Below are 16,658 nucleotides of genomic sequence, written 5' to 3'. Positions count from 1 at the left end.
AACTTGATCTCTGCATTAACTCGCTTGGCCCAGAGAAGAATTCTGCTCATTGGTGCAAACCCCCTTTTTTGTGTACTAATTTAAATTCTCCCTCGGCAGTCAGAACATTACAGTTACATGTACTGGGCCAGCCATTGCTTGCACATATCAAGAACCGGCAATGCATTTGCATGTAATGCCTGTGAAAGGAGAATACGGAAGTCAGAAAAGAGAACAAAACAAATTGCAGATAAGGGGGGCACAGGGCACCGGTTTCACTTCCCTCGATTCATTTATGCATCAGTTATATGTGAGAGATGTCTTCAAAATCAGTCCCTCAAATTTGAGGTAACACATGTTAAGTGTCATAACTTTCCAAGTATACTATTCGACTTGAAGACAGGTCCAAATCAATACTTCTAAACAGCGGCCAACCGATAGGCCTCACTTGTCAATAACTACATAAGTACAGCGGCCAACCGATTTAGTTCAAATTTGATGTACTTACTTTGGAACGGAGGGAGTAACACTGAAAAGTTCAGGGACCAAAACAGATCTGACCCAAACATAAAGGAACCAAATTGGTACATTTTCGTTTATTTACTAGAACTAATTTTGGTGCGCATTAGTTGGCCCCTTGTTGTAATGGATGCAGGTAAAAAGGAAAACACAAAATTCATTTGATCATTAAGTGCCAACCATATGTAGATCTGTGGAAGATGGCTGACCTGATGGGCAACATATTGAACATCAGCTACACTTCCACTTCGTGAGGCTATCTGGAATGCACTTTTCAGACGGCCGCAAACAACGCAAGCAAGTACTTTCCTGTAGAAATTAGGAAATTTTCAGAAAGGTGAGAAAGAGGGTGCGGCAAAATGACTCCCTGAAGCATGTGCTCCTGGGACGAACAGTAAATTCTCGCCAAATACTTAGAAGTTCACGCATGTACATGTTAAAGTTTCTATCTGATGGTGGTTTTCATGGGGAAAAAGAGCAACATTTTTGCCAATGAGCAAATTATCTTAATTCAGTGCTCTAATAAAGCAAATTTTCAAGCAATAAACTTCATTTTTAATACATGACACAAAGCTGATCTTTTTCCATGAAAATGTATGGGCACATGTAAATTTTTCCAAACTTTTTGACGTTTGCTAAATCTATTTTTCACCCAGGAAGGCGTGCTCTCAGCTGCGTGCCTTCAAATTATCTGGAAACAACTTCCAAGTACAAAGTTAACAAACACATAATGCATAATCATGTGCTTCCATGTCTGAGGTAACACTTAAAGGTGCCCACTGTGCTGCTTGGTGGCAGTGTCTAACAATTCTGGGAATGCAGGTTCAGTGTACAAACTAGCTACAATGACTTTTAGGGATGACTATAGTGGAATAGGTATAATGTTAAGGCATGATATAAAAGTGATCACACCTATGAACTTCGATCGCTCCTTTTTTGTTTGCATATAAACATATCACTTCTGTAACTATAGAAGTTTCAGTTTGCTGACATGATCCTAAGTTTACAGTGCAAGAAATCCAAACTAAAGAATGTTGTTTGAACTTCCCTTATAGTATCAATTAACTGCCCTACTTGAGGAGCAAATTACATGATAATGCCCAAGAAAGCAAGAAAAGGTAACCAATCACTGATAAGCAATACGTTCACAGTTTAACACTTAAATATAATTAAAAAAACACCACGTCACAGGTACCATAAAGAAATTTATAGCACTTTAGCAAGAAAGGCTGAAGTAAAGAGTTATCTTCCACATGAAATGTAGTGGCACAATTGAGTAGTTCTTTTGCTATGAATAAGCGATACCTGTGATTGCTGATTAGCATGTCAATAAGTCGATCTGGCCTTTCTTTATGCTTGTTAGCATAAACATTTATAGCAGCACCCAGAACCTATTAAAAAAAGTGAACGAAAAGATCAGAAGAGCGTTTCACCAAGATCATTCCCATGCAGTAATCAATCAAACAAGGATCTTGTGTTAAAGTTTCAAATTATCGGGCTTTGCTCCTGGAGGAAGTCGCCTCTAGGGGCATTGTGTTGTGTGCTATTTGTGGCCTTCCTTGAGCTATTGTACGTCGGGTGTGTCCTTCTTGGGGCTTGTAACGACTCTTCTATGCAATGAAAAGCAAAGCTTTTGTGTTTTCTCAAAAAAAAAAAAGATACAGCATATCCATTTTTCTACTGCAAAAGAAAATATGGAGCATCATCTACACATTCTGTACTGTGATACTTGAATTTCCTGAATGCCCGATGAAACATGCAGGAACATAGAAATATAACTGGATATACAATGAAATTTATAGAGTACTAGCGATAACTCGGATATGTGACTCTTTGGAAGTTGTGAACTCCAGACACAAATAATGTCATATGAGTATATGACATCGTGCATATCTACATAGGCTACAGATTAGTTCCGCATCTGATGAGGTAACTAACAACAAAGCAGAACTCAAACTTCCAAAAGATCCTCCCATGAACAATACAATCTACTACAAGAATATATTATTATTTCTGAGATTGATACGCTATAAGCAAAGCTGAAGGCTGAACACAAAAAAACAGTACACATCACCTGATCCCATTCATCATCTTCTATGGTTCCCCTTATGTTTTTCAAGAACTCCGTTAACTGGCCACCTTTTTTCCTCTCTGCGAGGGATGCTGCTACACCGGCATAAACATCCACAACTGAAAAGAATTGGTCTGTCAGTAACTCTGAGTATATAGATGCCTACTTCCAAACATTGTTCCCAAATAAGCATCAATTTTTAACATTAATTCTGAAGAGTATAAACTAGATGATACCCCGTGTGTTGCGGTGGGAATTTGTTGCAATATATTTCATTAAGATTTGGTTGTATCAAACATTTGGATTAATAATATATGAAAAAACTAAAGATGCATATTATATATTGTATTGGATTATTGTATAATTGAAAAATATTTATTGAATATAGGTAGTATAATATAATGGAATTTTTTTCCCATGCATATTGGGTGGGCCTTTGAAGAGGTGATATGTGCGCATGGCTTATGTGTGCATGTTGAAATAAAAATAATTAGTGGGGGTCAACTAATAATGAAAAATAGTTCTCATGCATGTTGTGGTGGGCCTTTGATGAGGTGGCATGTGTTGCATGTTGAGATAATAGAGATAGTGGGGATGAGCTATTTAGGTATATAGGATGTGGAATATAAGTAACCTGGAAGATCAAACTCATGAAGCATTCTAAAAGCTAAATCAAAATGCTTTTCAGCCAGAGTTTCAACAACCATGCACCTTCGCCTGCAGATAATATGAGCTTATGTCAAACAAATAAGCACACCAGGCAATAAAAGATGGACTAGTCAAGTACTGGTGCATAAGGAAAAGCGAAGATCGGTAATGATACCGATCATAAAGATAATAAATTTAAGAGTTATCCCTGCAAGTGTCAGCAAAACTTTGATCTGAATACAACAAGATAGTTATTTATAGTAGATAATTCTTCATTGGCACTTAAAACAGCTCAATAAAGGAAATTTAAAGCTAAATCATGATGCGAAAATGTGAACTGTACATGACCATGCAATAATAGGAATCGTCCAGGAGGGGTGTATCTTTCAGATAACATGTGTAGGAGTGTACCCTCCTTCAAGAGCAGTTAAAAATATTTAACCTTAAAAAGCAAAGCAGTAGGACAAACCTCAGAGTTTCAGGATCAGTTGGATTTCCAAACAGGGAGGTCTTCCACTGAGGCCCATCTACACTGTTGAGGGCCTTCACAACATCCATCTATGTTTTCAACATATGCAACTCGATTAGCATACCTAAGTTTAAAACTGAGCATCAAATGAGTGCAGAGCTAGAAAAACTACATGCGCGTCGGTTTATAATGATAGTTGGGTCCCTGAGAAACAGTCTCAAACATGGACAAAAAAAAATTATAGAAGGGAAATAAACCATGTTCGCCCAGTAATTTATCTTCCTTGACAATTTCCTCACCTGATAGGAAACTCTGGTAGAAAATTTCATTATCATCTCTCGAGTTAGTTTTTCCGATGCACTCTTATTGCGAGCAGTCCGTGATACCAATTTTGTAGCCTCAATTGTTCTATCTCGTACAGATAAGGCTTCCTCAAAATGTGTCTGCACTCATAAGAAGCCGAGTATAAGAAACACACCAAACCATTATTGATTAATTATTATGAAGCCACTGTTCAAAATTACAATGTAAGTATGCATAGTCAGGTCCAAAATAACCCAAAAACTCATTCTATTTTTATAAGTATTTTTTTAATAATTAGATTTGCTTAAACAACATCCACAGTAGTCAAATGTAACACTGTCAGCACTAAAGATGAGGCAAATCAAACTGCATGTATGTCATGGGAGTATTTCATTGAAAGTTAGTTGATGCAAGTTGTGCAAAGATATCCAGGAACAATTTCAACATATATTTTTCTAGAGAGCATGGGATTTTTTTACAGTGTTTTCTACTATTTAGATTCCTTATGGAGCAGTGCAGACCACATTTACTCTCCCTGAGATTTACTCTATGAAAAGTAGTTTTGCATAATGTTACTAAATCAGTGCATTAGAAAGCAGCTTTGCTGTCAAATGACTGCAAAAGTACAGGGTTCCACTATTCACCTGTAAGTTTACATTTCTATGTGCGGCCTAAGAATATTGCACAAAAAGAAAAACTGCATGTTGTACAAAATCTAGAACTGACTGCTAACGTTTCTAGACCCTCATATGACTAAAGCTGCTGGCTCGGATTGTTACGACAAGATACATAACCCTTCCAAGAAGTGCTTCTTCAAGGTGGCACACTGGAGGTTGAACTATGCATTAAATTAAAGAGTCTAATTTGAGCATAACACTTGAGTACCAAGTTTTTGTGTTATAGAGAAGAGTCACAAGTAGTATAACTGGATGGTGTCATACTAGTTGACACTTACACCCCATTATTCAAAACCACTTTATGAGTTTCCGTATAATGCTACACAAATTAGTGGATGCAAGCCATGCTATATCATCTGCAGTGTGCCCCTGCAAAGGTTAACAAAAAAATAAGACCTCTTGTGACCTGTACGAAAAAGACAAATTCGTAGCTATATAATCGGCCCTAAAATTGTATCTACTTTTTACTAGGTCGCAAATGGTAAAACTATTTGATGCTCTTTTTGTAAGTGCAAGTGCTTTAGCATGACCTGTATCCATGATTTCTTTTTCAGATTTTGCGAGAACTGGCAACTAGTTGCCAAATTTACTTCTCTGTGTAACTGAGTTACTTTTACAGGAATGCTGATTTACAGGGATCCTGTTCAGCTAAGTGGGCTGGACATTATACATGCCCAAAGTCCTAATACGAACAAGAAAAACAAGCCAAACCGGTCAACTCAATTTGATTGTTTTTGGTACTGTATGGAGAAATGTGTATTTTTATGAGGAAAAAATTAGTAACAGACAAACTAGCCAGAAAAAAATAACCACTTGAGAGACTCCTGATCAGACCTAGCCCACGGAGCCGGATCCCCTGACGTACGGCCACCTGACATTGGGCCACTGACGCGTGGGTCCAGGTCCACACGTCAGTGTGTGCGCCGTACGTCAGAGGAGCCGCGTCCCTAGCCCACTACCAAACTGGCGTAGTGCCTCCGAACCAGCTTCTCCACATGCTACACCAACAGCCTAGTTATCTAACCACAGCATTAGCAGCCAAGATCTGTTCCTTCTGCTGTCCCCTCTGTGACACCGCCTCCGCTTCTCTAGAAGCTCTGCGCCAGACGCCTCCCCTCGACATGGCCCCCGCTTCCGCATCCTTAGAAGCTCTGCGCCAGGTGGCTCCTCTCGATATCCCCGTCATGCCCCCGCAGGCTCCTCTCGCCTTCCAGCCACCTGCACGTGCTGCTCCTCCCTTGGCTGTCTCCAGTGCACATGCTTCTGCTAGCAGGACATCCCCTTCCCACGCGATCGCCGTCAATTCCATACGCTCCGCCTCGCTTCACAGACGATATCCGTATGAGGCTTATCACAACGCTGCACGTATCCTATGTCAGGTGTTTAATGGAATGATGTACATGATGTGGTCCTATGAAATCTTTGCTGCTCGCTTTGTACTACTTTCAAGTTAGCTGCTTAGCTGGTTCTGTCGACAGTTGGTTAGTTGTTTGTCTGCGGTAGCCTAGCTGGTTGCTGTTCTGTTGTAGGCTCCATCTACCCTCTAATTTGGCCAGAAAACCCCAGTTTGCCATCGATTTGCTATTCGTCGGCCGTAGGTGTCAAGAAGCAAAGGCATAGAGAAAGATTGGCTGGAGACAGAGGTACACTCCACTTATCATGGGCCTCATGGCTTGCTATTGCCAAAGACGGCCCACACGAGTATATGAGTGTTTGAGTTGTATATATGTTACCCGTGTAGTATCCCCTTACTGTATAAGGTGATTTCTGCATACTTACCACATGGTATCAGAGCCTTAAAACAATGTAGTAAGTACCAATGACCCCCTTTCGTCTTTCCAGGCGAAGGGAGCTGGACCCCAAACAACTCAATGGGGATATTGCACGGCTAACATATATCAACACTGAGTTTGGAGAGGTAAAAGCCATGTTGTGCCCTACTTTGGTAAATAATAGGGATATTGCACTGTTAACATATCTAGACACGTTTTAGTGTTAGATACATCTCTATCTAGACAAATCTAAGACAAGTAATTCGGGATGGAGGGAGTACAACTCTAACAATGAGGACTGGAACCATAGATTAAAATTTTCGTTGTCAACTGCCCCTGATAGCTAATGGCGAACATTTCAAAAAAATCTACTGGTCAAGCACTGGCAATACATATCGTAGCGTCTATTCTCAGTTTGCAATAGCACGCGACCCACCAATAAACTTGTCATAAATATTTTTTGGTTAAAATATCAAGGATGTCTGACAATGCAATGGTAGGTAAAAGCAGAACAAGATAAAAGTTTTTCAATTCATAATAAAAAACGCCAGAATTAAGGGGGAAAATCACATTGAATATGTGTGCAGAAGTACATAATGTTAGCAGAATCATTTTGAAGTGGCAACAATTACAAAAAAATATTGGAGGTACTTCATGTTATAGCATACAAATTCGTCCAAAAATATGACCAGCTGTAAGCTACAAACAGAACAAGAGTTAAGTGAACAATATTGTAGTTAGTGTGTTTAATTTTTATTTTATTTGTGCGGGCCAAATATGATCATAGTTTTGGTTGAAATTTTATAGGTTCATGGGTTATAGCAAGTGGCAGACCTACAATTCTTACAGAATTTTATAAAATTTTGCTTCTCGCCTCAATTTAGCTTAGTGAATTGAGCCCATCCTTTATTTTCATCCTGGATTCGCCACTGGTGCAGTCGATAATTGATGATTCAGTGGTGCTCAAGAAGCCTATTTCTTCGAGAAACCATGATTCAGTGGTTTGTGACTGTTCTCGAGAATTATTTCCTAGTTATCTCACTTGGTTCAGTTGGCACAGCGCTAGGCTGGTTGCTGTGTACCATGTATGTGCTAGCAGCGTTCTATGTTTAATTCATGACTTCATGTAAATATGTACTCATGTCGAGTGACCTTTTCTAGAGTAGAGACTAGAAGTTGTTGCAATATTAAATTTGGTAAATATGGCAGTTACAGAAACCGTAAGGGAACACTATGATATTTACCGAGACTGAACTATATTGTCAAAGTGTCATATGTAAGTATGTAACGGAGCTGCACAGAGACCAACTAATGAATTATATGTTTGTAACACATTGATAATGAAAATCATAATACCTTGGCATGTCCCAAATGCTTCAGAGATTCCTCTTGGGACATTGAATTCATGAATAACTGAATACAGCAAAGGCCAGAAGCCACATGGTCACCTTTTAGAACCTGATACACCATGTTTCAATGTAAAAATTAATTAGCGTGAAAGCAGTGGACTCCAAAGGAAGTGACGCAAAGGAAAAATTGATGATAGTACCAGAAAGTTGTAAAGATAATTATAGTGCCGATGCATTTCACAGTAGTTACAAATGCGGGTGAGAACAGTGTTCATGTACTGAATCACAGTTGTGTCATGATATGTCGGGGATTGAGTTATTGCCAATATTGTATCCTCCAATACAGACATAGCACCATATCCAAGACATAGATCACACAGGTCATCAATTGTCCCATAATCAGTTGTTAAAGGATCACTCCGAGGAACTGAAGACAAAGATGTTTCCCCTTCTGCGGTTGGTTCACTGGATGGAAAGAATAGAGAGCATGCTTCTGCATAATGGCCATGCCTGAACATGAAAGCAAGCATTTGTGGGCGAGCATACTGCAAGTATCCGAAAGAAACCATTAATCACAAATTCAAAAGGACTTGGGCAACCATACAATCCTGAAATAAATTCAGAAGGACTTGGGCAAACCAAAACCTGAAACAGGGTTCAAGTGTGTGGCTTTAATTGCCACTGTAAGAAATGGTCATCACAGTGATGAGCAGGATGCCAGGAACAAAATTTAGGTCTTTCGGTTATTACAGGTACGCAGAGTCTAGAAAGTGTAAAGAAAACTCTAGGGTAAACCTTGTATGCCAAAATTTGAGCTAATAAAGAAAAATAGGAACACCTTTGAAGGAGGACAAATCTTACTTCCTGCAAGTAATGAATACACTCTGCATATCGGACGCTATCAAGATTGCTGCGAGGACCATCTTCAAGGTATGAGTTAGCAGACGAAAATTGGCTATCTAGAGAATCTCTGGATTGCCTGGACCTCTCAGATCGTGGGAATGTGGATGGCATATATAGAACATTAAGATAAGAATCAGCAGAAAGGGAATCATCGAAGATGGTTGCTGCACTTTTTGCTACATGTTCATACCTGCAATGCCAGTTTGATAGCAGTTACTTAGAAAGAGGAAAACCACATCTCTTGATTGAAATTAATAATGCCAGGGAACTGGTAAATAAGTTTTCAGTTCAGGGGCACTACTACCAACCAGTTCTTAACCTCAAGCACTAATACCAGAACTAGAGAAAGAAACAAGTCTAGCAAAAAAGGTTAACTGCTGAGTTAATAAATACTCCCTCCGTCCCAAAATTCTTGTCTTAGATTTGTCTAGATGCGGATGTACCTAATACTAAAACGTGACTTGATACATCCGTATTTAGACAAATCTAAGACAAGAATTTTGGGACGGAGGGAGTACGAAATATACATCATAAATATGACGATTCATTGACAGGAATAACTTAGGCAATTTTACTTTGCTCCGTGCAAAGAACATTTTGTTAGAAGTCTCAAAAGATGAAACACAATTGATGTTAATCCCTTACATAGAGCGGACAGAAGAAACATCAACAGGAGGACCCCCTTCAATTGTGTTAATGATATCAAGGACAACAGGAGGCGCATCACCTTTGAACTGTTGAAGAGCTTGCCTGGAAAAGAAATGCAATAAAAATGAAGATTTGTACAACAGAAAGTATCACCATGGTTAACAAGTTCAAGGATGGAGTCATTGACCAAGCTAAGATAAAGCAACGACTCAGAGTGCCCAAGGTCAGCTATTGCAACCTCATATCTGACAGTCTGGATGTAAGCAATACCAAATTCCTACAAAATTTTCCAATGCTCCATCTGTAGGCAACAATTTTAGCCTGCTTATCGCTGTGAAAAATTGACGAAAATCAACCTATTTCACCATATTTCTAACGAATAATGATAAAAGGACGATTGCAGAAAATAAATGTGCAATTTTATGCAAGAAATTTTACTTTAACCATTAGGTTTCACATATCCTTAGACAGCTATACTAAGAGAGCATACCACTCCATCTGCAACCCTATACACATTTAGCAACCAGTGCGAGGTCACTACACGATAAGGAACTTGGAAGAACTAAATGATAAGGCAGTGTTTTTTTTATCTGTTTGTTTCCTTGATTTCTTTTGTATTTGTAACTAAATCTTCCATTTCTTCTGCAGGCAGGCACTTATAAGAGAAAGTGAGAAACAACAAAGAAGAGTTTTCTCTTACTTAAATTTCACACGGGCTTGAGCGTAGTGTTCCATTCGAACTAGAGCATGGCCCCAAGCAACCCACACTGGAAAAGCATCAATCTGAAATTGATCGCGTCATTAAATTACCTTATCACTGTCATGAAAAAATATAAAGTATAGACAGAAACAAATTGTAACATTCACCTTGCACTTCTTAGAAGTATATACAGCCATGCTGTATCGCTCATCACTGACCAGCCTGTCACGTAGACTAGTTGAAGACTCTTTGCCAGCAATATCATCAAGTGATGCAATAATACCTGATCCCAGCAGGCTTTGAAGAAGCTCAGCACGCCCTAACCACGTATCTGCTTGAGCAAGGAGATCAGACAGCTCATCTTGATGTTGGACCCCAGTGCTTGAACTGCCAGCGTCCACAGAAACATCATCAGCATCTCTACTTCTTTCAGAGCCACTTGACAAATCACTACTCCCGGTGAGCTTTTTTAGTAGATTTTTTGCATAAGAGATTGCCTGATGAAATGTCATTGATGTTAATCTACCAAGTTATGATACTCAAAAGTACCATGCTGCTAGTTCTTTTTCATACCTGCACATAAGTTTCCGTTGCATGATAAGCCCGGGCTACATTGTCCATAGATGCATTGAGAGGCAAGTGTAGGGAGCTTAGCACAACCTTCATCTGAGTAACACACAGTTCAAGTGCACCTTTTCCGGCTACTGACTCATCAGTGCACAGTGAAAGCAATGCCTAGAATTTGGTTCACAAAGAATTACACAAATAGATGACAGAAAATTGACACTATCACTTATGTACACTTCAGAAGTTGCTTCATATTGACACTTCATTCTTTTTTTCAATAATACTAGTAAGATGCCCGTGCTGCGCTACGGAACCACGAGAAATGAGACACAATATAATTTAATCTAGCTATATATCAAATTAATTCACTTTAATAACTCTGATTATATATTGACCATGGCCCGAAGGCTTATTGGTGTAATCTAATTACATGAAAGGTGATATGTACCGTCTACAGACATGACAAACCTTGGTACTCTAGAGTCTGGAGATATTGGACTAAAAAAGGTCTGCTTGAGCTCATGGACTTAAATGAGTTTTGTTATGAACAGGTCGACAAACGGAACATACAAGGGTTTTTTTTCAAAGCAATGTGGCAGCAGATGGACTCACATAAATACTGGAGAATAAATATAAGGCAGGTTTCTTTTTCGAAACACGTGTTGTAGTATGAAAAAAGGATGTGTTTCTCATGTTCTAGAAGAGTCCTACTATTACTATATAAAAATGGATGAATTTCTCATGTTGAAGGAGAAGAATCCTACAATATACAAGTAATATATTTTTTTAGCGGCGAAAATTTGGGCAACCCACTTGGTCAACATGTGACGATAGTCTGGTACAATTTTTTATTCACATCGAAAGTATCTTCCAATCGTAAACCTTTTACCGTAAGTTCTATGATGACTGTTTTGAAAATTGTTCCTTGGAACATATACAGTTCTTTTTGTAAAAGCTCAAGTGGTGTAGCATAAAAAAAAGATTTTTCATGTCCACTTTGAAATCTGAATTGCCCAACCCAATTTCTGATCACATGTGTACTAACCGTTGGCAGGAAGCCCTAATTTCTCTGTTCATGGAGATAAAACCATACTGTCTAGAACACACCGAACGCAACAAAACGAGTTTTTTGAGCTCTCAAGCAACCAGGAAAGACCTATATATGTCTGTGCTGCATGCATTAGGTAGAGAACGTCCAAGAAATTCAAACATCGTGCAAGGAAGAGTCACGTGCATACACATTCCACTGCAGCAATGAACTGCAATTGATTAAGCTATAATCTAATGGGTTCAGGAACCAATTAGGCGAATGGGTGTGATTAGACAAGGTATACTTTGTCAAGATGTGAAGGAAGCAGGGAAGAGAAAACTGAAGATACGGTGCTGCACCTAGATTGCAGCAAACATAGAGGGGCATAGCTCGACCCTCATGAGGAAGGGAGCAGTTCTTGCGCGAGTGCGTCCAATGAGTGTGAGCAAGTAGATTAGCAAGGGGTACTGCCTCCACGCTATGCTCATGACGAGTGGGCGCGTTGGTCGGGCGTACTGCATACACCTCGGCATTGTTCCGATGACAGCGAGCAAGTGTTGGCAGTGGAGACTGAGCGTGACGGGAAGCCGATGACAAGAACGATACATAAATGAGGGGAATAATCGGCTGAACAAGATTAGAATGTACTAATAGTGACAGTGCAGATGCATATAGATCGGGAAAGTATGTGGCAGAAGAAAGGAGATTGGGGAAGGCCATGCGGTGCAGGCATGCAGCAGCAGGACAGAGAGGATGAGTGAAGGGGGTGTTTTTTAATACAGTATTTTTTAATCCACCCACCTGCCTACTAGGTTCCTATACGTGGTCCACTTGACAGAGCTGAGAGGAAGAGGTGGGACATAGGAGTGAACGGACGGCCACACAACTGTAAACTTTATAAGTAGGAAAGAAAATTAATCTAAAATCAAGTTCAATTTAGCAGTATTTCCAACTTAACCGCTAAAAAAATGGCACATCAGGAAATAATATTAGGTCAATAATTCAAAGATACCAACTAGCTGCCCTTGATGCATAATACGGAAAAAAGAAGACTACGGATAAGCCAGAATAATGCAGGATAAGAACTTATAAATCAGTAGCATTCGAAGAAAGATAAGCCTGATAAGCAAACAACACACCTTGAATAGTGCGATATTTGGAGAGGATTCATATCTATGACATGAACGAGTTGTGTTATCCCTATCAGGCTCTCCGGTAAGCACCCACTCCTCAGGAGCAGAAACAAAAGGAAGTCTATCTTGTCCTTCAGAAGGGTAAACAGGTGTCTGCTCCTCCTGTACACCAGGCATCGCTTCCCAAGAGGATCTATCACCTGAGCCTGAACTCTTTCTTTTCCGAGGGATATCTTTCGGAGGGGTTTTGGTGCCGCCGTCGCGGGGCACCCATGAGAATGCTTTACGTGCCTCTCTCTGAAAGTTGCCAAAACTCTGCACAAAATTTGTTTTAGCTGGTATGGCAGCCTTTTTTTCTTTTTCTCTTGCCGCAGAGATGGTTTGTCGTGGTTCCCTAAGAGTAGAATCGATATTGACAGAGATTGCTTTCTTAGCGTAAGCAATGATTAACTTGTCATCCCTCAGGGATCGAAATTCTTTCAAAACCTGAAGTCATAAGAAGAAATCTTCCATTAGCACAGTAGGTTGACATGTTCCTAGTATAGCAGCAGCTCTAAGGAGAGAATCATTTCTGTTGTCCCAAAAAGTTCAAGGATGAGAGTTGACATGCAAAAAATTAGTTGAAACGGAATACCAGAGATGCAGACTCGAGTTGCTTCATCATCAATAGTACTTCCAGAATCAACTGAGGATGTTCATGCAGAGAAGAGCAACGCTGTTGTGATGGCAATGGCAATAAGGAAAGAACACGAAGACCCAGCGCCCATGAATTAAGTCGAGCAATCTCAGCATCTGACAAATTCCCAACTGTACGTTTGAGAAAAAAATGCACCTGAAAAAATTAATCAGTATTACTTTAATCCTTGTCAGAAAAGTTTAGTACAATTAACTCTTGTCAGATTTGGCAACATACAAGAAGCTGCTTTGAGCGCAAGTCAGGTAATAACTTCATGGCACCAATGGCAACAGGAAGAGCATCATTGGAATCTCGTAAGGTCGATAGAAATCGTGATGCCGCAGCTGGGCCTCCACCATTAAGTGGATCAGTGGTAAGAAGTTTGACAAGCTGGCGGCCTTGCAGTTCCCTCCGCAAATCGATTGACAGAGAGGCACTTTCGGCGACCTGTAAAGCAGCAGATACAGCTCCTTTGGCGGCAAGCCTAAGTGCTAGCCCCTCTGGATCATCTTCACAATCAACTTCGACCTAGTAATTTGAATGTCAGTCAAGTTTAAACATGGAAAACTTCGATACAAAAAACGACACATACTTTTAAGGAACAATTCTGAAGCCTATGTTGTCACAAAAATTAAAATAGTGGGACGGAAGATCAAAATCATATGACATTCATTGATTGGCTTACCTCTTGCCATCTGGTGTAATGGTCATCAGCACTCATAATATGACCATACCGTTGCAGAGATTGCTTCATGTGTAGCACCTGTTACAAAATGACACAGAAAAATTATAAAAAAAATTATGGATACATAGGACTTAGGTATCAATATATTAAGAATAATAGGCACCCTAAATTTGAGTTGAAGATGACCAGGAATGGGTGGTGGGATTATACAATAACAAACAAGAAATGCTAGACCAGGTCGTAAAAGCTAAGTTTTGAGAAACTGAACCTGTTGCGTCAAACTAAACAGGTTGTGTCATAGAATGACACGATCACAGTCAAGCACATATTGTTACGTTTTAAAGTTAGATAGCAAGACAAACCAGCAAGAGCTACCTAGTGTTGGCTTGGACAGAATATCTGTTAGGTGATATGCATAAATGAAATCACAGTTTTTTTAGACTAAGTAAAGCCATGACTTGACCAGGCACACAACAACATATGTCCATATGACCTTTCAAGACAATGTGTGAACTTGAAATGTAAATAAATGCAAGTCAAGCTACCTTACTCCGCATAGGATCATTCTCAGGTAAGTGGCAGATGCACATAGTTAGAACATTGGTTGCAGCGTCAAGGTTCCAATTGTGCAGGTACCTAGAAATGAAAGTATGCACTCAGTAACTCAATATGCCTATCTGGAGAACAAAAATATAGCAACGGTGATGCATTCAAAATGGACATCTATCAAATATACTAAAACTGAAAGAATGCCTTCACTACACAAAATCAAAAGGTTTATATTGTACTAATAAGGCTGGAACGAAAATGACATGACATACTTAAGAGCAAGCTGAGCTGCAAGTTTTTTATCCCTCAGTCTCAAACAATACTGCCAAGTATTATTCCCCAAGTTACGGGAACCATATGGACGGAATTGTCCTTTGCCTAGACTTCTTTCTTCCCTTTGATCAATGAGCAATCGAAGTAATTTATCAGACGCTCCATTGCGCAAACAACGGTCGGATACAGCAAGAGCATCAGTTAGTTTTCCTTCATTAATTAGCCTACAGAGACAAAGCAAGTTTAATTGTCACATAGAAATTATCACAACAAGTAATGGCCAAGTGCAAGTGAGAAACTCTCATTATGTGTAGAGCAAAAGGCGTGGCCAAGAAAAACTTGTAAAATCCTGCTACCTCTCAACAGCTTTCTCATATGGTCCTTCGTTCTCCCAGTCAAAAGAAATAAAAGCTGTTGGCTCTAGTTTAGCATCATCATGTTTAGGGGATTCTAGTGTACTTGAAGCGGCATTTCCATTTATGACGACATCTTCAAGCTCTGATTCAGCATCACTGTCAGGTTCACGAGCTCGCTTAATAGAAAATTTTCCTTTTGATTGATGCACGGCGACTTCATTTTCAGTTTTAACTGCCACGGCAGACTCAGATACCCGGTGAAGGTTAGACTGCATCTGTATCCACCGGTTCAAAGTTGGATATCTGCAAGTAACTTAGATGCTTACAAAGTGAAGTTGATTGGGACATGATGGCAAAATGACTATTCATTACCTCTCCGATTGTTCAAGAGCGAATTCATAGAATGACCTCTCAACTTCAGTGGTTTGCATTGCATCTTTCACATAAGTAGGAGATGATTCACTGTCACCAGATAGTATGCTACTTCCGAACACACATGCCAGAACTGCTCTTACTGATGATAATTGGGCTAAATGCTTCACTAAATTTAACTGAAGAGGATACAGCGGATCCCGGCGAGAAGACAACAATGAATCATGTGGACTCCATCCTTGATCAGGGGGGAGGGACTTTGGAACTGTTGAACTGTTTTCAGAAATAATATTGGACACTGTGGTCAAAATAGGAATGCAAGCCCATCCTTGTCCTGTTCGTGGAGGAAGAACTGGTGGCACACAAGCTGATATTATCTCGTGCACAAAATCCACACCCATTGTGTCAGCTACCTTCGCAGCTGCATCAGTGCTTCCATGCTCAAAAACTAAACGAGTTAAAAGCTGCATGGCAGACGAACATTATATTAGTCCGAAATAATTCTCGATCCACTTTGGACTACAATAACAGCAAGACAAAAGAAACTGAATGTAAACAATATTCCATCGTAGTTTCACATTAAAAAATGAACAATGACACTGAACAGTAATTACCCTGTGTTTCTTAAAAGGGGTTCACTTCATACAAATGACATTGCACTTTATGTCTTCACCAATATAATGTGTCAGTTAGTCTTTTCTCGTTCTTTTTAGGCAATATTTTAAAGGATGTTGAATTAGAAGAGTATACGGCATGATAATTGAAATGTATTGTGGTTTGATGCATAGTATTTCAGGTTGGACCAGAAATCATCAAGAATGGAGATCATGCAGGAGGACTGCATGTATGTATATTAAGATAGAAAAGGTTTTACAAAGCCAACGAAACATGGTCTGTACCGCGCTCGAAACGGATACTTCAGTCAACCAGCGTATCCATATCGGATACCGTATCTGATACCGATTCGCCTCCGATACCC

General features: G+C 39.7%; 1 protein-coding gene across 2 annotated transcripts in view; it reads right to left on the bottom strand.

The window, feature by feature from the left end:
* Window positions 1-6: 6 nt before the first annotated feature.
* The window catches only part of LOC119276193, a 27,515-nt gene continuing 10,863 nt past the window's right edge, over window positions 7-16,658 (bottom strand). For both annotated transcript variants that reach the window (XM_037557204.1, XM_037557205.1), the window contains 22 exons: window positions 15,680-16,143; window positions 15,308-15,610; window positions 14,951-15,175; window positions 14,675-14,765; window positions 14,130-14,207; window positions 13,682-13,972; window positions 13,403-13,600; window positions 12,775-13,254; window positions 10,612-10,773; window positions 10,206-10,535; window positions 10,039-10,121; window positions 9,336-9,440; window positions 8,649-8,880; window positions 7,988-8,332; window positions 7,795-7,896; window positions 3,986-4,129; window positions 3,687-3,775; window positions 3,204-3,286; window positions 2,573-2,688; window positions 1,804-1,889; window positions 708-807; window positions 7-179 (listed from right to left, as the gene is read on the bottom strand). In XM_037557204.1, the coding sequence (XP_037413101.1) occupies window positions 114-179; window positions 708-807; window positions 1,804-1,889; window positions 2,573-2,688; window positions 3,204-3,286; window positions 3,687-3,775; window positions 3,986-4,129; window positions 7,795-7,896; window positions 7,988-8,332; window positions 8,649-8,880; window positions 9,336-9,440; window positions 10,039-10,121; window positions 10,206-10,535; window positions 10,612-10,773; window positions 12,775-13,254; window positions 13,403-13,600; window positions 13,682-13,972; window positions 14,130-14,207; window positions 14,675-14,765; window positions 14,951-15,175; window positions 15,308-15,610; window positions 15,680-16,143 (4,173 nt within the window). In that variant the 3' untranslated portion in view covers window positions 7-113. The remainder of the gene's footprint in view (window positions 180-707; window positions 808-1,803; window positions 1,890-2,572; window positions 2,689-3,203; window positions 3,287-3,686; window positions 3,776-3,985; window positions 4,130-7,794; window positions 7,897-7,987; window positions 8,333-8,648; window positions 8,881-9,335; window positions 9,441-10,038; window positions 10,122-10,205; window positions 10,536-10,611; window positions 10,774-12,774; window positions 13,255-13,402; window positions 13,601-13,681; window positions 13,973-14,129; window positions 14,208-14,674; window positions 14,766-14,950; window positions 15,176-15,307; window positions 15,611-15,679; window positions 16,144-16,658) is intronic.

Source organism: Triticum dicoccoides, chromosome 3B (assembly GCF_002162155.2).
Source record: "Triticum dicoccoides isolate Atlit2015 ecotype Zavitan chromosome 3B, WEW_v2.0, whole genome shotgun sequence".
Taxonomy (NCBI): domain Eukaryota; kingdom Viridiplantae; phylum Streptophyta; class Magnoliopsida; order Poales; family Poaceae; genus Triticum; species Triticum dicoccoides.
The sequence above is the reverse complement of the archived record's forward strand: the minus strand, read 5'-3'. Positions and strand labels throughout refer to the sequence as shown.